At 38.6% G+C, this 21,487-nt stretch overlaps 1 protein-coding gene across 1 annotated transcript; it reads left to right on the plus strand.

Moving 5' to 3' along the window:
* The first annotated feature begins 245 nt into the window (after positions 1 to 245).
* Positions 246 to 15,950, plus strand: SALL1 (spalt like transcription factor 1). Its single transcript, XM_063945311.1, has 4 exons — positions 246 to 420; positions 4,332 to 4,424; positions 6,495 to 9,907; positions 14,343 to 15,950. The coding sequence occupies exons 1-4, from the start codon at positions 348 to 350 to the stop codon at positions 14,781 to 14,783; spliced, it is 4,020 nt and encodes a 1,339-aa protein (XP_063801381.1). The 5' UTR covers positions 246 to 347; the 3' UTR covers positions 14,784 to 15,950.
* The last annotated feature ends 5,537 nt before the right edge of the window (positions 15,951 to 21,487 follow it).

The raw sequence follows: 21,487 nt of genomic DNA on the forward strand, positions 1-21,487 counted from the left end.
TAACAGTGTATGCAGCGAGCAGCAGCGCCGGCCCCCTCCCTGCCTCCCTGTAAGCCGGCCCCCTGATTATTGGGTGGCAGCTGAGAGAGACAGGAGCCTCCAGCGAATCACCGGCTCATTGATTAGGGCGAGCTGGTTTGAACAGAGCTGGCCATGTGCCAGCCCCCCAACCAGCCCTCTCCCCGGCACATCGCCACCCCCTCTCCTATGATTAATCGCAATGCATTATTGATCATCATAATTATGGCAGGACACATGCGCGCTGGCTGGGGCTCCCTGCCCGGGATTGGGAGCACATTTTGGGAGTAAATTATTTGTCTTCTGCCCCAGCTGATGTGTGAGCCAGCATGTCTCGGAGGAAGCAGGCGAAACCCCAGCATTTCCAATCGGACCCCGGTCTGGCCTTGCCTGGAAGTCATGGTAAGTGGTGGGGCAGCGGTGTCCTTCCTCTGCGCATAGCCGGAGCAGCCCTGGGAGTAACCCCGTTATTGCTGCCCGCACCGATCACCCTCTCCCCCCATCCCTGGCTACCCGAGGCTCCTCCCGCACTCACTGATACCCCGGCCGCCGGACTGTGTGCCCTGTGATGCCCGGGCACTCACTGTCTCCTGGGGTAGATCTAGCCTCCGTAACGGGGAGACCCCACCTAACACTCCCCTCTATAGTCCCAGCACTGCCGGGGAGGTCACATCCCGGCTGCGGGACACAAGTTTGTTGCTTCCAATATGTGACAGTCTGTACTGTACTTCTCAGCGACCCGGACTGTGCGCTGCCCTCCCAGCTACGTGGTACTGTACTCCAGCGCTGCACTCTCACTTTTACCAACTTTACTCTGCTATCTGCCTGTACTATACAGTGTGTGTGTGTGTGTGTGTGTGTGTGTGTGTGTGTGTGTGTGTGTGTATATATATATATATATATATATATATATATATATATATATATATTGTACTGATCGTTCTGCTGCTCACAGTAACTGCTTGTTGACAAACTTCTGTATGTTCTCCCCGTCTGTCCCCTGCATGTGAGCGCAGTGCGAGCTGCTGTGTAGGGATCAGAGTGTGTATCAGTGCAGTGTGTTATTATTATATGGTGCTTATTGGACGGAGGATGATCTCTGAGGTATTTTGGGGTATGCTACCAGCCCCTCTACACTGGGGTCCCTACAGCCGGTCTCCCCCCTGCTCTGTGCTGTGCTTCTCAGACTCACCCGCTTGCATGCACCTTGTGTGACCATCTCTGCTACATGGCACCAGACCCCCGTGGAAAAACGATTTGTCCCCTGATGCCTCACATCCTACAGGAATAGCAGGCTGCTCCCCATGCCCCTTTTGTGTTATCATGCAACATTTAGGGTCAGCTCTTCCAGCTATTCAGTAACTCACAATGCACTCCACATGGGCTGGTATAAGAAAGGGTGGGGGGAAACTTTTTTTTTTCCTTCCCCCCCCCCCCCCCCCAAAAAAAAGTCCAATCCCTACTGATGATACCTGATAGATCCATCTCTGTATCTCTTTAGGAATCAGCATGGCATGCTTATAAGCTAGCACCTTTGTCTAAAGATAACTTTTTACGAAGTGCTGCCCTGAGGATTTAACTATTTTATCTCCGTACTGCTTGGCTCTTTATACACCCCCAAAAACTAAGCGCAGCTGACGGCTTCATCCCATATGAGTCCCTCACAGAGAGGTGACCCCAGAGACTTCATATTTCTTTCCACCCTCATCCAGCTAAAATATTAACCACATTCAGCTTGGGATGGTTACTCATTAACCCAGATGTACCAAAAAAATAAAAAAAAAGGGACAGAACAAAAAATATGGTCACTCTTTTAGTTCCATGCCCGAAAACAAGAGTATTTTGGTGTAATCGGAGCTTTTCTGTTGTTAATGTCCCATCTCTAAGGGCTTATCTATTTATTATCATTATCAGTAGCCACCCATCCTTTGAAAAGCAAACCAGAAGATCCCGTTTCAATTTTTTTTTACTTTAATTGACTACATTTTATCCTGCAGAACTTCCTAGATAAAATATTTTTGCATAGTTCCTTATTCTACTGTATATGTTTTAGCATCTCCAGATATAACCCTAATTTTGTTCATCTAACGATTTTTAATAATCTGATCCTTATTCTTACTATATATATTTTTATTAGCCGCAATCAAAATGAAATTGGTGTAAATTTGAAGCCCCCGCCACCTTTTGTATTATTTTACAAACTGTGTTGCATATTGTTTCCTTAGAAACGTTTTAATTACTCAAATGCAAGCTTACTTCAAAGGCTCCTTGTTTTGTTTGTGTCTAAATAAGATCTAAGCATTTGCAACATAATTACTATGTTTTATACTATGTTAAATACAGCTACGGGTTTGTTTTCTTCTGTTTGCACTAAGAAAATACTGTGATATATTAGCAGTGAATTTCTTTAAGCAAACTTGTAAATCATCGCACGTATGGTTAATAGCCCTGAAAAAAATATAAAGTAACTCATAAATGGAATTGTCTTAATTATTTTAAATGAAACTCCAAATTATTACAAAACTAAAATAAAAATAATTATCACATACTGTAATTGTTTTACTTGGAGTTTTAAACCAGGTTTTTAACAATAAGCCTAAATCTGCCTGCAGGTCATGTTTTGTAATAGTTCACAGGATTAACTTGTAATAATATTAGTGTTCTAGTAAAGCCATGAAACGCCACAATTCTTACAAATAGATGAATAGAACTTGATGTACATATAGTACTCAGTGCAAGTTTAACTGCCACAATGACATAATATTCTTAGGAAATATGTAAATGCTTGTAAGCCAGGAAAGGCTTATTTCAAACCTATGTGTAATATTTGGCTAATTGCAGGATTTCCCTGCCCGTGCTTGAAGAGACATCTACAAACGTTTGTAAACTGCAGAATTGCCTGAGTGTAGCTTCCCCCCTCTATAGTACAGGGTTTCAGTGTTGTGTAAACATTATTATCTACTAAAAAATGTAACAATTCCTTTCCTAGCAGAAGTTGGGCGGAGTTTGAGATAATTTTAATTAGCAGTTCTGAAATATAAGTCAAATATAAATAAAACCGTGAATCTAAAGCATATTTTTTAATTTACTTTGATAATTCATGGCAGTAGAATTAAACCTACTTACATATACAGCACTAACTCTTTAATTTCAAGGTCCAAAATTTTGTTTATATATAACTTATTTATCTGTGTGTGTGTGTGTTATACACACACACACACACACACACACACATATATATATATATATATATATATATATATATATGTGTGTATAATATTTCTCATGTTGTGATTACTTGGAAATCCTACATTTTGCACTAGAAATATTGTCTGAGTGTACTTCGGCAGATTATGTTGAATTGATGGAGGTGAAATGTATTTCATATACTATATGCTAACCTTAATCATCCTGTACATTAATCTAAAATGTTCTGCTTTCTTAACCTCTGCTGGCCTCCTCTCTTGAATAGGTGACAAAGTTCAGGCTTCAATATGTTTTTTGATTCTCTCTCAGTGACCCCGAATTCAGTCCTCCTGATCTTTCCTAGCAGGGAGTTAACAAACTAAGTACACCTTATCAGCACCACTTCTTTACTAACCCTATTCCCCCTTCCTGCCCTCACACAGAAACCCACAGTGGATTGACAAGTGCTTCCCATAGAGCAGTGTTCTCCAAAACAACTGGGATTTAGTTTCTTGTCTGAATGCCAATATTTATGTAGCCAAAGTGTAGTTGTAGCCTCAAGGAGCCTTTCTTTCACTGACACTGGAATTGTCATATAACCCCCCTCCCCCCCCACACACCCCAAACCCCACCTAGTGTTCACTCACTATTATAAAGTGTGAACTTAATTTTAGTTTATTGTAGTATAATTTTTAATAATTATAGATTAGCTACATGGTCTTATCTTAGGACTTTAAGTTTTTGTTTTAATTTTCATTTTGTGAATTTACTATGTATCCTCTAGGTGTGTGTATTTGCTACAATATGCTTGTACTGTAATCCTATTGTTACGCAGAATTGTAACTTTTTATGTTTAGTTGGCCAGTAAGATTTTATCTATCTAATATATATATATATATATATATATATATATATATATTATGATACCAATTTAATATCATGTTATATACTTTTGTATTGCTTGATTTTTAGTTGCTGTGTATTTTTTTTATATATTTAAGTAAAAAGAATATTTAAAATATTTATGAGTACACACTGGTCAAGGGTATCCATCGCTGAGTCTAATTTAATACCTTGTACATTATTATGTACACCTTCCCAACATATATATTTTCATATAATTTTAGGTACACTGGATTTGTTACAGATGAGGATCAACAGAGAATCTCAAGAAATGAAATCTGAAGTAGATGAAGTGAAATTTCTCTTTAAAAATGAAAGTATGTCAACTTATTTTAACCCTTTACTGACAGAGAACTGTTTGATACACTCCTAAGGAGGCATATTATTTAAGTGGTACAATTGCTGCATCATTTTGAGTCTTGTATTGCAGAACTATTAGGCTGCTTATGTGCTTTGACTAAGTTTTTAAGTAATGTTTATTACTTTCCAAAACTACTGTATTTCAGCCTGACCTTTATCCCAGTTAGTATAGAGCAATCTTTGACCCTCTCTACAAACTGTTTAGTCCTGAATTTGCTATTAGCTGACCAAGCAAAACTGTGTTTTAAAGTGGCATTATGTTTTGATAAATGTGATCTGGTTGAAACGTATTTTCCACTGAATGTGGAGCTTAAATGAACATGCTGACATAATAGGTTTAATGCATTTTGTTCAAAATGTGTGCACAAACAGAATGGCTTTTTGTTCCCTCATAATTGGCTGTAAAAGTAGATGGGACATAACCATTACATATGGAAATGTGCAACATTTCTGTTGAATATATTAGATGCTGAATTTTCCTGGTAAAACGAAGGATCTAAAATACATACATTGCTTGTCAAAACAGTAGAGTCACGACTGCCTTTTCTGTCATAATGCTGTACTCTCCGTAAAGGAATTATTTTTAATTCTTGCTATTTTAATGTTTAAAAGAGAGATAATGTGTTATGTCTTACTATGTACGAAATATTCCAACATTTATTATGGGTTTTTTTCTTTTTCTTTCACTTTTCTATTTTAAATAGAAAAAATGGGCAATTTACAACTTTGCACAATGATTAATATTACTAATTTATTGTAAATATTTATAAAATGTTTATATATAATAAAAAAAATATTTACATTTTTTTTTTTTACTCCTAAATGGAGTTTGTGCACTGGTTCAAATAAGTGTATTTGACGAGGGTATATTTGCGTAAGAACTAAAAAGAAAAAAAAAAGTATGGACAAATTCTATGTAGTGTCATGGAAACTCCCCATTATGTGATTTTAGGATTGCAGTAAAACAGGCAGGGAGGTAATCTCTGAATTAAGCAGTTTTTTTCACAGCCTTTTAAGATAACCACACACCATTTTGAACAACAGAAATCTCTGTCTTCATGCTGGGAGAACAATAGGAAACTATCCTGTTCTTCAATAGGATCGGTTAGTTTTGGAGTCAGTCTTATGTTTAATTTGCAAATGGCCCTGGGTATGATAAGAAATGTGAGCAACTAGTGGGAACAACAAATTGGTGAGCGTTCCCAATCAACTATTTGAAATTCTCTGAGCTACACAGATGTGTAACAATGGATTGCTATTATCACCTTTCTTTGCTATGCAAATGTAAAATTAAAACTGGATTTTTTTTGGCTCCCCACTGCTTGGCACATATGCATAGGTTTTATTTACCTAGTTTGCATTATGTATGTGCATTTTTTTACCGTATTGTTTGTAGTTGAAGCATACAAGAAGGCCTTTATTACCATATATACATTTTCAAATGCACCTATTTAAGTATAAACCACTTTTCTTTTTTATTTTATTTAAAGAATTAGCAATTTTTAATTTTTGAAGTGTTACCTGGGTAGGTATATGTGAGTCCAAGACATTGTCTAAATTCTGATGTAATGTTAAGTTGTCGACCCAGATTGATTGGGAGCTAAATGACTTCAAAGTGCCAGGCCCAAGGATCAGGTATATTTGAGACCATTTAAAACGAATAAGGTTGATGGTAACTAGAATGTTTAATGAGTCCTTCAAATTGTTTTGTGCCCAGTGCACGACTACACAATAAAGAGCATGAAATATTGGAAATCAATATCCGCTATGGAATTTCATTATTGCCCAATGTGTTCTTTTCATAGTATTTTATATTTTGATGGATTATTTGAAGTAGATGATTATCTAGGACAGTAGGACATATTTAGCTTCACTTAAGCCTAATGTAAAAAGACAAAAAAAAGTTGCGAGCAATACGTGATAATGAGCTATGCTTCTGGCCATTTTGCTTTTGAATGGCAGTAACTTGTTGCGAACATTGCTTCATAAAGTACTATTCTAATTATTATTAACTTCTTGGTTTTTAGGAGTCGGAGAGAGGGGTCAAACTCATCGCACACCCAAGAACAAGGATGCTCATGTCTGTAGCAGATGCTGTGCAGAGTTCTTTGAACTATCAGATTTGTTGCAACACAAGAAGAACTGCACTAAAAATCAATTGGTTCTAATTGTGAATGAAAATCCACCACCACCTCCTGCTGAAACAACCTCTCCTAGTCCCCCCTCAGATAATCCTGACGAGCACATGAATGACACAGTTAATAACGCAGATCAAGCAGACTGTAGTGACCTTTCAGAGCATGACAAGGCTGACAAAGAAGAATCCATGGAGGTGGAGATTGGAGCTAGCAATAGCAGCAGTGGTTCCAACAAAGTGGACAATGGTGTTTCAAGCAGTAATAATTCCACATTGGGTACCTCAGCTATCACAACCTCACTACCTCAAGTAAGGGATCTGACAACTTTGGGCAACTTTTCTATGATTAACAGCAATGTCATCATTGAAAACCTTCAGAGTACTAGAGTGGCCGTGGCACAGTTCTCCCAAGAAGCTAAATCTAAAGGGTCCAACAACAATAAAATTGCTGTACCTGCACTCATGGAGCAGCTCCTGGCTTTACAGCAACAGCAGATACACCAGTTGCACCTGATTGAGCAAATCCGAAACCAAATATTATTGCTGGCTTCACAAAGTGCAGAGATACCTACATCTTCTAGTGGCTCACAAGGGACATTGAGGGTATCTGCCACTCCGCTAGCCACACTGAGTTCCCACTTGTCTCAACAGCTGGCTGCAGCAGCTGGCTTAGCACAAAGTCTTGCTAGTCAATCAGCCAGCATTAGTGGCATAAAGCAACCACCCCCAGTACAGCTACCTCAGAGCAGCCCTGGAAACCCTATTCCATCCAACAGTACTTCTCCTCCAACTATTAATCAAAAGACGGTGGTAGCAGCAGCAATTAATTCACCCTCCTCAGACAGAGTACCTTCAAGCACTGGTGGCTCACAGGTCAGTAACCCACCAGCACCTGTAACATCATCACCAGCTTTTGCAATAAGCAGTCTATTAAGTCCTGCATCTAACCCACTACTACCTCAGCCTTCCCCAAGTAACACCCTTTTCCCCAGCACATTGCCCAACCTAGGAACAGCAGCAGAGGATTTAAACTCTCTGAGGAAAAACAAGCCAGCCAATGTGACTACTTTTGAATCAAAGAGCACATCAGATGAGTCATTCTTCAAACACAAGTGTAGGTTCTGTGCAAAGGTCTTTGGTAGTGACAGTGCCTTGCAGATCCACCTTCGGTCTCATACAGGTGAGAGACCTTTTAAATGCAACATTTGTGGAAACAGGTTTTCCACCAAAGGGAATCTAAAAGTTCACTTTCAGCGCCACAAAGAGAAGTATCCTCACATTCAGATGAACCCATACCCTGTGCCGGAGCATTTAGACAATATACCTACAAGTACGGGAATTCCATATGGGATGTCTATACCACCAGAAAAGCCTGTAACAAACTGGTTGGACACGAAACCAGTTTTGCCTACACTTACAACATCTGTGGGGATGCCACTCCCACCAACCATGCCCAACTTAACACCATTTATTAAGACTGAGGAACCCCAACCTCAACCAATCAATCATCCAATTGTGAGTCCATTGGATAACGTAAAAGGTGATTTGCCAGCGCTAGAACCACTTCTAAAAAAAGACATGCTTCCAGAAGAGACTGAGGCTAGTGAGTTACCCACCTCAGATGATAAAGGTGAAGACCATTCTCAACAGTCAAATTTTTTCCAAAATTTCAACAGTTCCACCTGCTCCCCTGTAGATGATTCTGCTCCCACCACTACTGCAGCTTTTCCAAACCCAATGCTTCCATTCATCTCAGAACAGTTCAAAGCCAAGTTCCCCTTTGGGGGGCTTTTGGATGCAGCACCTACATCTGAGACCTCTAAACTACAGCAACTTGTAGAAAACATTGACAAAAAGTCTAGTGACCCAAACGAGTGTGTCATTTGTCATCGGGTACTCAGCTGCCAGAGTGCCCTAAAAATGCATTACAGGACACATACTGGGGAAAGACCTTTTAAATGCAAAATATGTGGGCGTGCTTTTACCACAAAAGGTAACCTAAAGACCCATTACAGCGTACACCGTGCCATGCCACCACTTAGGGTACAGCATTCATGCCCCATTTGTCAAAAGAAATTTACTAATGCTGTTGTACTGCAGCAACATATCAGGATGCATATGGGAGGACAAATTCCTAACACCCCAGTTGCTGAAAGCTATCCTGACTCTATGGAATCTGATACTGGATCCTTTGATGAGAAAACTATTGATGATCTGGACAACTTCTCAGATGAAAACATGGAAGACTGTCCTGATAGCAGTGTCCCTGACACTCCTAAATCTGCAGATGCATCTCGAGATAGCCTGTCTTCCTCCCCGCTACCCCCTGAAATCTCAAGTATTGCAGCTTTGGAGAATCAAATGAAGATGATCAATGCTGGACTGGTAGAGCAGCTCCAGGCTAGCCTGAAGTCGGCTGAAAATGGTTCTGTTGAAGGTGATGTTATGACCAATGACTCTTCATCTCTATGTGGAGATATAGAAAGCCAGAGTGCTGGAAGCCCTGCTGCCTCTGAGTCTACTTACTCCATGAATGCTCTGTCACCTAATAGCACAAATGACTTTCTAAAGTTTCCTAACATAGATGAAAAGCAGTCACGAACTTTACCACCTGAGCTCCACAACGGGATGTCACCAACTCCTGCTAATGGAGGTGCCCTTGATTTGACATCCACCAACACTGATAAAATGGTCAAGGAAGAACCTTTGGGTGTGCTCTTTCCATTCAGAGAACGAAGTAAGTTTAAAAACACAATATGTGATATTTGTGGCAAAACATTTGCATGTCAGAGTGCCTTGGACATTCATTACAGAAGCCATACCAAAGAGAGGCCATTTATTTGCACAATCTGCAATCGTGGCTTTTCCACTAAAGGTAACTTAAAACAGCATATGCTTACACACCAGATGAGAGATCTACCATCACAACTGTTTGAGCCTAACACTAATTTCACCACTAACACTAATTTCACCACAAACACCAATTTACCATTAAATACTGCTCCAACTCCACTGGCAACTATCATAAAAACTGAATTTAATGGTTTCATGCATGGCTTACCACATGATAAGGAACAGCCTTCAAGTATTGCATCTTCGGGATCTCTCTCATCTTCAGCTACATCTCCTGTTCTCCTTCCATCCTTGGCCAGACGGACTCCAAAGCAGCATTATTGCAATGCGTGTGGCAAATCGTTTTCCTCTTCCAGTGCTTTACAAATCCATGAGCGGACCCACACTGGTGAAAAACCATTTGCCTGCACCATTTGTGGAAGAGCATTTACTACGAAAGGCAATCTTAAGGTAAACTATCCAAAACCAATTTATTTATTTTTTTGTTACTTCAAGATTCTATAAGTCATAAACGTCACCCTTTTATATAAAGTTATTTTATATAGCTTGCATATTCAGCGTCTCTTTTAAAGGGAATATTGAGTCTTTCACATCTGCCCCAGCGGAGGTTGCAATCTATATTCCCTACCACATCTACACACCTTTATGTACAGTAACAGCATATTCCATTGCACTTTATAATTGGAGTATTTTTTTCTTACCCACATTGTGGGTAGAAATAAGAGAACCTGGAAACTCATGCAAACATGTGAGAACATATTAACTCCACACATACCCCTGGAGGGAATTGAAGCCAAGATCTTGGGCTGTGAAACGGCATGCTAACCACTACACCACCACAATATCCATTCATATTAAACTGTTAAAATGCTATATAGTGAAGTTCAGATTTTCCATACCTATTAATGATCCATAGTGCCACACAGTTGTATTTTTGTTACTTCACTTACCTGCTCAGTGATCCAACACAGATTAAGGATCATGTGTAGATTGCACACTTCTAATGTCCGTGCTCTGAGCTTGAATAGTATTGGTGATTTTGAAAGGTGCATTACAGTGCAAATCTATCTCACTATGAGACTAATCTGCAATATTTCATAGCATGTTTTAATGCTAGGTTTTATTATAATGTGCTATACAAAAAAATAACACATTAGTGCCTTAAAGATGAAGGAGATGATGATAAAAATTTGTCAAATCTGTCACAATTTCAGTTTATAGTAGGGAGATTAGCTCAGCAAATTGCTTGATCAGTGCTGAATAAGTAAGTGTAAATGGCATTGTTGGTGATATTGGGTCCATAACTGGTGGTTAGGAATGAACATTTAGCAAAATGGCAGTAACTGTTTTGTGTGTCTTCTGCACAGCAAAACAGTGCTGTATATACACATGTGCTGTAACCCATAGCAACTAGACTGAAAGTGGCACTTTTCCTAGGTGTGTTGGAAACCAGAGATTAATTTTCATTTTCTCTGTGTGCACATGGCAAAATTTTTACCACTCTATGCAATAAAAACAAATGTGTATTTTGACATGACTCTCATTTAGAACAGCTGCATTTGTATTTATTCATAATGACTGGCTGAGTTTCTAGTTTTGCAATAGTCAAAAGTACTTAGACCAGACCTCTTAGTCTTGTTCGGAAAGGTTTCACACGTCCTGCTTTGTCTTAAACAAATATTGAATATCTGTATAATTTTTTTAATTTTTTTTCCCCCCACTTTATTTTGTTCCTTAATGATACAGTTAACTTTTATTTAATGCTAAAGTGCACCTTCAAGTCTGTCTGGTTCTGTACATATCCAGAGTTGTTAAACTGTGACTTCGATAAACTGACAATAGTGCCTTCCCAATACTATGTACACAGACTAATTCCCAGGCATCACAGTGTAAAACAATTGAAAAATACTCTATACAGTAACCAAATAAATGCAATGTTTGCAAATGAAGTTTGAATACGGAATTAAATCATAAATTGTTAATATTTGTTTGACAGTATAACGATTTAGCACTGCATTCATGGGGTGACACATCCTATTACTTCTCCCTCTTTATTTTCTACCCCCCTTTAAAACCCTTCAAATTTCATAGCTTTATGTGAATACAATTTCTTTCTTGGTTCCAGAAGGATGATCAGAGACTATACCCTAGCATGATATTGTTATTAGTTTAAAATATTTTAGCTAGTATAGAATAATCCTGTCTATTAAAATTTGGATTTTTAATAGTAACCCTGTGAATAAGGCCTAATATTTCAAATACTGTCGTTTCTTGCAATTAAAACTATTTGTTTCCTTCTAAAAGCTATAGTGTTTATTTTTTTATTTTTTTTTACCCAATTATCGCAATTAAATAGCAAAAAAATAAACATGATGTACAAAAAGTTTCCTATTTTGGCCTAATAGCAGACAAGTAAATATATTAAATATGACATTTGGGTAAAATTTGATTAATGCATTGGAAATATATATATATATATATATATATATTTATTTTGCTTTGACTTGCTTTCTTTGTGTGTCATGGAAAGTTACTTTGTCCACAATATATTAGAAATGTAATTGTTAGTGTTACAAAAAAACAAAACTCTGGGTAAAGCAAATTGATGCTCTGTTCTGGTTCAATGAGGTACACAGGGCAAAAATGTCATTAATAAAGCATATGCAACTGCCATTTATTGTAACAATAATATAAAATTGTAAGTGAAACCAGGTAAAATGGTGGTTGAGGCTGGGCCAAACTAACACTGCTGCTGCAATTAGTTCATAGAAATACAGGGGTATCTTTACTAAAGTGCGAGTTTTCCGAAGTGGAGATGTTGCACATGGCAACCAATCAGATTCTAGCTACTATCTTCTAGAACAGGGGTGGGTAAACTACAGCCCTCCAGCTGTTGTTGAACTACACATCCCGGCATGCCCTGCAACATTTTTTTTTTTTGCTTGACGAAATAGGAAAACTGTAGCAGGGCATGCTGGTATGTATAGCTTAACAATAGCTGGAGGGCCAAAGGTTCCCCACCCCTGTCGTAGAAGGTGCCAGATAAATCTTAAGTAGAATCTAATTGGTTGCTATGAGCAACATCTCCACTTCTGAAAATCCACACTTTAGTAAATACTGTATATCCCTTAGAATTTTGAATGGCAGATAAGACCCATCTAGTCTGCCCATGTACACACTTACACACTAGGGTTCGTTTTTTATATTGGGAGCCAATTAACCTACCAGTATATTTTGGATTATGGGAGGAAACCCATGCAAGTACAGGCAGAAAATACAAACGGCGCACAGTTAGTGCTATGTTTGGTATCGAACCCATGACCTCAGTGTTGATGTACGACTGCCAGCAGGGCAGTCGAGAGCCTGGCTGGGCCCAGGTACTTTTCAAGGGGAGTGGCCTAATCACATGAGGCGTGGCCATGTATCCTTAGAAAACCCCCCAGAAAAAATGGTATTTTAACTGCCACCATGTCCACACACTAACCCAGCACACAGCAGAGTGGGCTGGGCTGAGCTGAGGAGAAAAGCTGCAGCTGCTCTTGCAAGTAAAGGGGGAAGAAGCCCAGGGCCCCCACTGGGCCTTCACTGGGCCCCTCTATTAGACCTGGGCCCAGGGTAATTTGTACCCTCCCGCACTTCTCTCGGCGCCACAGACTGCCAACTATTACATCATCCATTCTGCAGTAGTATGTCATTATCCAAACTCCTTATTGGCCACTTAAACACTCTTAAGACATGGCTATTTACATTTAGCAGACAAATTGCAAATCGCTAACGTTGTATTTTATATTCTTATCTGAATTGGTCGTTGAACCTGTGATATTAAAAACTGTGTTTTATTTTACGTTGCTTATGTAGTTGCTGAGTTACCTGCTTTATGTTTGTTCATATCACAAAATGGATTCTATTGATAACTTACCAAAAAACAAATGCTGATATTATTGGCATCATAATTTTAGTATGGTACTTAAGAGGACTATGACAGGACTATGGTACTTAATTGGACTACGACAGAATAATATATGCAGGTCTTAAGGCTATCCAGAAGGTGTAACGCAGATGTAGTTAAACCCTTTATATTGACTTTTTGAAAGACTGAGTTTATCTTTGGAAACCGTTTTAAGTGTTTGACCAAGATGTTCTTTATTCATCTGGAGCATGTCTGACTCTGGTTTTTAAACAGTAGCTAAGCTCTTTGCATTTGTACACATAGCGCTGACAGAATTTCTCTAGAGATTGCTGTCAGAAATGTGAGATGAATAATGACTTTAAGGCCATTTGGTAATTATTATTTTATTTTTTTTCATATTTAGCAGGTTAAATTTTCTGTCATAATTGGTTAAATCAATATTTCTCTGGTGAAACATAGAACAAATGTGGTGTTATCGCCACTTGCAAAAGTGAAGTATGCAATGTTCATAAACTCTGTAGCACTTATTAGTTTTTTATTTTTATAAATGCCATTGAGGTTGAATATGTGATTGGTAGTTTCTGGTGTATTTGCACCTCCTTAAACATTTAACTTCTCTTAACATCCATATTCTGTGAAATTGGTGCTATTTATTTTATAACTAACATTGTCAGACATTTTCAGTGCCTGAAGCTACAATTGTTCCCCTTACTTTCATATCAAGCATTTCCCAACCTCTTAGATTGTAAGCTCATTTGGGGAGGGCCATCCTACATTTGTTTCATGTCCATGATGCCCTCTTTGAACAGTGCTGCAGTACACGTCTGCTTTCAATAAATCAAAACTTATAGATCAACTTGTAATCATGGGCTAAATTTCTTTGGATCTCAGACGCCACCTTTAGGTTAGTGTGAGACTTTGTTTTGTGTTATATAGTTAGCTAATTTTACTTCTCATTTGTATATTTTTATGTAGGTTCATATGGGGACTCACATGTGGAATAGTGCACCAGCAAGGAGAGGAAGAAGACTTTCTGTAGATGGACCTATGGCATTTTTAGGAGGGAATCCAGTAAAATTTCCAGAAATATTCCAGAAAGATTTGGTTGCCAGGGCAGGGAATGGGGACCCATCAAGTTTCTGGAGCCAGTATGCTGCCGCTCTGTCAAATGGCTTGGCCATGAAGACCAATGAAATTTCTGTGATTCAAAATGGTGGAATTACTCCAATGACCGGAAGCTTGGGAAATGGTGGAAGCTCACCCATCAGCGGCCTGACAGGGAACCTAGAAAAACTGCAGAACGCTGAACCAAATGCACCTCTAGCTGGTCTGGAGAAATTGGCGAACAGTGAAAATGGGACTTCCTTCAAATTTATGCGTTTCGTGGAGGACAGTAAAGAGATTGCCACAAACTAGCATATACATTCTCGAGGACAAAATATGCAGCCAGAGGTTGCTTGATTTTATTTTATTTTTAGGACTGCAACATTGAAACTTTTTTTTTTTTGTACCATGTCCAACTTCTAGAGTTTTAAGTGAGTGTATTTATTAGTGATTACTACATACAAATGCAAGCATTAACTTTGGTCTTTGTATTTGGAATTAAATACTAATTGACTAGAGTGGTGAACAGGCTGTAACATTTATGGCAACTTGCAAGTCTTGATTGATCTTCTGGCATTAACTTATTTTTATATATTCCATTTTACATGGTCTCTGTGTTAATGCATAAAGTAATATGGGAAATTTACATTACTTTATGTCAAATTGAATGCACAGTTTTAAGGGAAGGTTATGTCTTACTTACATTTTTTGGGGGGAGTGAGGGTGGTGGGGATCAAAATGACTGACCGATTTTAGGTCTCTATCATATTTCCCTAAATGGTTAAGGTGTGTGTTTTGTTTTATTCCTGGCCCTTTTTTTAAATTTTTTTTTTTAACTTATGTTTTAACGTTTTGTGCATTTAAAAAAAAAAAAAATTTTTTTACACCGATGCATATCGATTTTATGTACATTGATAAGCACTCTGATTATTTGAGATGATGCAAAAGTGTAAATTTTTAAATTACAGTCAATTTTTTTTTCTTTTTTCTTTTTTTTTTTCTTCTTAGTTAATTCCTTATAGAACATGTGCTGGAATCTCACAATTGCTGCTAAATATAGCATCTGGAACAACCTTCCATGGGAAAAAAAATAAAATGTAGATGCTTGTGTATATGTACATATATAAATATATAAATGAGAAAATATTCACTTTCATCAATGTAAATAAGTTTTGTGATCATTTGTGTTCCCTAGTGGGCCTCCAAAAAATTGCGCTTTTCAATGCATTATAGTTCCAGCTTGCAGTGAAAGGGTTAAAATGTCTTGTCTATTCTCTAATAGAAAAACAAAATTAGTTGTGGCTCATGACTTTTTGTATTTGTGGGAAATGGACACTTATTGGCTTTCTTTTTGAAAGTTAGATGTCCCGCTCCAATAATGTTATACTGATAACTAGAAAAAATACTGTAATTTTAATCAAGTCTTCAAATACAACAATTTTCAGCCTATGGTATGTCTTTGGGGCCGTGCTTGTGAACTTCAATCCATTATTTATTAAATGGCTATGAAAATAGTAAATTAAACTGTTCCCATTAAGTGATACAACCAAACTGTAACTCTTTAAAGTTTAAGGCTTAGACATGTGTTTTTTTTGTTGTTTTTTTACTGTTTTATTTTTTTATTTTTATTTTTTTTACCACAAATGGAATTCCATAGTACAGTGCAGTACTCCAGTTTAGCAGCAAAAAGTTGATAAAAATTCTGTGCAGTTATAAGGTTGTACTTTACTGGGCAGATCAGTTTGTCATTACCCTTTTTTTTCCTGTGAATATTTCTGCAAGTTGTGGTATGTTGTGTTATTATTATTTTTTTTGCGATGATCTTTAATTGCAACACACAGATTTCTATAGCTATGTCCTCATTTACCTAATGTATTTGTGCCATATGGCATGAGATCATTGGAGCAACTTAGACGCGCTGCAATGGTAGCGATTCATACATTTCCATACATCTTTCATCACATTGTATCCACATACAAAGTCACTCAGTGTACCAGACACACAAGATTAGTAGCATAGTAGTGACAATATTTTAAAGTGGTAGATTAAGCATAACAATACTTGGCACAAACTCTGTGTCAGAAATCTGTTTTTTGCCCTCCTTTGTTTTTTTTTTTTTTTTTTTTAAATGCAGATCAGTGGCTAAAGGCCCCCATACATCAACAATCAACTGGAGCAATTTTCAGATGATTATGCAAATTTGTATCGGGTTCACAGATTGCGGATTCAAACAAAAAATGGATTGGTATTATTAAATCAGGTTGTCCAACATGATAGATTTCACAGATCAGTTGAGGCTGTAGACTGCTAGTGTATGGTAACAATCAGCAGACTTGCAGACCATTTCTAGTAAACTGAGCCTTTCATGAATGGCAGATCTGTATTTGCTGAAAATGATCTGCAAATCACTGAAAAATCTGCAATGTATAGGCGACGAGGCGTGGATTGGGGAATCTAAATATGGTAAAAACTCTCAGAATCTGCAGATTATGTGTGTGTGTGTTTTTTGATTGCTGATGTATGGGGACCTTAGGTCACACTGAAGTACCTGAAATGCCAGGGCCAGAAGTCGGTGTATCCTTGCCTTGCACATTTGTCATATTAATGCATATTTTGCAGCGCTTGTTGTGGCTAAATTACATAGCCACATTTGGCACAACACAGACTATTTGGCACAATTTGAGCAAAGTTGTATGTGAACACGTATGTAAGTGAAATATAAAAAGTTGCCTGGCTCATCACATGTAATCCACACTGTATTAAGAAGAGTTATATTACGTAGCAGTTTTGCAGCAAACCTTTAAAGTGGTCTCACCCATAACACGTCAAGTTTTAAAATTATTTGCATCACAGATCTAAATTTTGTCTGCACAGAGGACCTGTTCTGGTGGGAGTGTGATTCCAGTAACATTTTAATGACGCACTTGTTTTACAAAAAGCTCATTTGCATATGTGGAAGAGGGCACCTTAAGCCCCCCTCCTGTGGTTTCTTTCTTGTGTGGTCAGCTGTCTACATTTATAAATGATGCTGATGGTCAGATGAGCTATTGACAAAATATCTGCTCTTTCCTTTCTTCCATCTCCCCAAAGGATAACAGGTGTATCATGCACATCAAACTTATTAGCTTATAGACATCTGCACTCCTCTGTTACCCCGGTTTTAACAATTAAGTTTGTGTTTTCAGGTTTATTAACAAAGGAATGATACATTTGACTTTGTCTTAAAACATTTAACAGCAGGAAGCATTATTAGGACTAACAACAGTAACAATGGATTTCCTCCTATGGAAGTTTATATAAACAATTAATTAACATAAAGCCAACATTTAAAACAAAGTTTAAATTATACAAATTGTCTTTTAAAGCTTTAACCTAACTTTTGATACCTATATTTTGTTTTGAAGAGGGAAATGTTTCAAACCTTCTAAAGAGGTCAGTGAGGGAGAATTGCCCATACAAATCTATCCACTTCTAGCTTTCATTTTATAGTATATAGTAGATTGATGGCTAAAAGCAGTGACTGCTAGGAGCAGCTTCTCCATTTGGCACCTTTTTTGGAAGGATTGATATCTTTCCTTCCTCTCTGAACATCTAATGTAAAGTAGATGAAGACCTCTTATGGCAAGGAGACCTCACCATTGCATACCTCCCAACTTTACCATCTTGTAAAGAGGGAACATTGCGCGGAAAAGCTGGTATGGCTTAAAAGGGCGTGGCATTGCGATAATGCCACGATCGCGAGCCACGGACCCTGTTTTCTCGTCACTATGTGGGCATGGCCGGCACTCGGTGAGCTGCTAGCATGCCCCCTGGCTCTCTGTGAATATACACTGTGTGCATGCGAGAAGCATGGCAGCGAGTGCAGGAGCCTCCCAACTGCCCCCACCGTGGCACACTGCTGCCTGCGGGTCGGACAGTGAGACAGTCCAAAAAAATGTGACTGTCCCGCGAAAACTAGGACAGTTGGGAGGTATGCCATTGCATTGCAGTTTTTAAAATCTCAAGCTGTCTGCAATGTATTTGTCAGAAATGCATGATAGTGAATTATCTGAAACACTAAACACTTACATAGGCAAACGCAGGAAAAGGTGTTTTTCAGTTGCCTAGAAACCCCTCACGGAGCAGGGAAAATATAACCTTTAGGTCAGGTGTGCTTGCCCTACTGTCACACCTAACAGCTTGCTGCCTTCACTGGCCCTGTGTATGTCTGAAATATTACATACTTAGCATTTCATACAGTGCAGTGTATGCCCCCATAATGTGCTGTCCACCCTTGCTCTAAAATTTGCCCATGACTCTGGGGATGGGCAGCTGAGGCAATATCAGAGACCAAGAATAAAAACTCACAATGGGGGTGTGTGTGTGTGTGTGTGTGTTTTTTTTTATCTTTGAAAAGACTCTTTCACTAAAATCTTCTCTGGGAAAGTAATTCTGGCATGTTGTTAAAGGGAAGCAGTTAAAATACAGCTAGTCGGGGGCCCGGCGGTCACAATGCTGGCGCCGGAATACCGCGTCCACGACACCCATAGAGGGGGAATATAAACTGTGGCGAGCCACCGTGCCTACAGTGTGGCGAGCACAGTGAGCCCGCAAGTGGCTTTCTAGTGCTCGCCCCACGGCCGGCATAGTGGTGGCTGGGATGCCGCTGTCAGTATACTGACGGCCGGCATCCCGGCCGCCGGTCATTTATACTGAACCCGTTGTAAGAGGCTTGCCCCTTGGTGGTTGGTGAGGATTGAATTAAATGTTCACTTTGTCATTCAGAGCAACACTGTACTGTATAGGATTTAACTTTTGATTTGGTTATGTGGAACACATGTACTATGGTAGAATCATCTCTGTTGTAGATTGCGTCATTTTGGTGTGTGTGTATATAAATATACACACACACACACACACACACACACACACACACACACACACATACATTCCGTTTTTCATGGTCAATTCTGCCTTATAGCTTATGGTTGGCTCTGATGAAACTATAACCAAGAAATAGATACATTATATATATATATATATATATATATATATATATATATATATAATTTATTAGGTTGAAGGAATTCAGCACACTTCTTTTTTTCCACCTAAAGAAAATCGTACAGTCTAACTTAGTCGTAATTTATCCTCAGAGCTGTCCAAAATTCTAAATCCTAAAGTGATGATTTCATTTCTTTAAAATTTAATTTATCAGTATTACCCCCCCCCCCTTTTTTTAGTTGGTGTTAAGCTGAACTGTCTGTCAACTATTAACGCTACTGGTCTATGTTCATGTCTTTCTAAATGTACAGTATATAGAGATCTGGCTCAGAATTTGCCTCTGCCTCCTAACAAAATGCTGCCCTCTGGAGGCATGGCAATGGAAAGCAAATGATTTTGGGGGGGGGGGGTTTAATGGGGGCACTTGCACACAGCTCCAATCATAAGACATCCCTAATCATACTGTATATTTTCAAAAGGATTAAGTCCAGGACAGGCTTCTCATCAGCATCTATTTTCTTCATAGTGTATGTAGCCACATTTGCGTTGCTCTTGCAGTGTGCTTTGTATATTTGTCCTGTTGAAAGACCAACTTCCACTCTAGTTTGTTACGAAGGGTTTGTCTGCATGGTGCACCATTTATAGTCTCTTATGTGGTGTGCCTGCTACTGGAAAGCATCCCTAGAGCGTTATGCTACTATAAGCAGGATATTTTGTAGTAGCATGTGCTGTGGTTTTTAAAACCCTTCAATTGTGTGACCTGTCCATATACGTTCTTTTTAACATTGCCTTGGAGCTTGTCGACCCATGTAAATGTATCTTGCATCGCAGCTACTGAGTTCTTTAGCTCACTGAATGTCACAGATGGCAGATGGCCTAGCTTCTCTGATTGTTGCCCTTTTTGTCCAGTAACTGAGTTTGAGAGACTGGCCTGAGAAAGGCAATGAGTTTTTATCATACTTTCATTTCTGCACGGAGCTCAAAGAGATATTTTGATGCCTTCTCAATGCTCTTGTGCCAAAATGTAGGCGTAGCGGTTATCAAATAGCTGACCTATTGGGATGCTCTTATAGATAGTATTCAGCATCTGTATACCGTCGCAGAGTGTTATTTATGCTTAAAACCTAATTGACATCAGGTGATACACAGTCAATGAACAAATTGTGAAGTTTTTACTCATAAATAAAATGGGGATATGAATATTTAAATTTTCTATTTTTTTATTTGCAGAAAGGCTGTGGACCATTTTCATTTTATACAATAACCAATACTTTTGATAAAAGATTTTATAGGTACCCAATTTAATATATTTACAATTTTATATTGAGATCAACAAAAGATGGAGGAGAATAACAGAATAGTATTGGGACCTGAATATTTAAACACCTTCCTTCAAGTCACTATTTGTGTCTACAGTGATAAAATATAACACTACTAATAATACAAAATATCACATGAGATATATAATTACACATGGACGTTTCTATAATAGGTACAATGTGTGCAGACCCCATGCACTGCACCCGTGTTTTATTACTTACCTTTTCCAGAGTTTTGCATTTGACGCTGCAGCCACTGCAAAAATCACTGCCAAAATAGCCGCACTATCCATGCACAGTAGGGATTTGTCTCTGGAACTTGGCAAATGCTATGTTTTCAGAGACCTGAGCATGCGCAGTAGACTCCTACACAATGCCAGAGCCTACTGCCCTATGGCGAGGAGGGGGCCTACCCGGACTATGCACAACGGCCCCCTCCTCTGTTAAAATATATATATAATATTATAGTATTAATCTTTATATAGTGCCAACATATTAAGCATTGCTCCGTAGAGAAAGTTTAGTAATTTACATCAGTCCCTTCCCAAATGGATCTCATTGCCTAAATTTCTACTAGAGTTTATGTATGCAGCATCTAAACTTCCCATATGGTATTAGGCTGTAGGAGGAAACTGATGAAAGGCCACGTAAACATACATACTCCACGCAGGTGGTGCATATGTTCACTATGGTGGGATTTCTGAGTTAGGAGCA

The sequence above is a fragment of the Pseudophryne corroboree genome, chromosome 11, assembly GCF_028390025.1.
Source record: "Pseudophryne corroboree isolate aPseCor3 chromosome 11, aPseCor3.hap2, whole genome shotgun sequence".
NCBI classification, from domain to species: domain Eukaryota; kingdom Metazoa; phylum Chordata; class Amphibia; order Anura; family Myobatrachidae; genus Pseudophryne; species Pseudophryne corroboree.

What these genes read in the sequence shown, in the direction of transcription:
- SALL1 (XM_063945311.1), top strand. Translation starts at nt 348, where the DNA reads ATGTCTCGGAGGAAGCAGGCGAAACCCCAGCATTTCCAATCGGACCCC. An exon ending in GGCCTTGCCTGGAAGTCATG is followed by an intron (nt 421 to 4,331) that starts GTAAGTGGTGGG and finishes ATATAATTTTAG; the next exon opens with GTACACTGGATTTGTTACAG. An exon ending in ATTTCTCTTTAAAAATGAAA is followed by an intron (nt 4,425 to 6,494) that starts GTATGTCAACTT and finishes CTTGGTTTTTAG; the next exon opens with GAGTCGGAGAGAGGGGTCAA.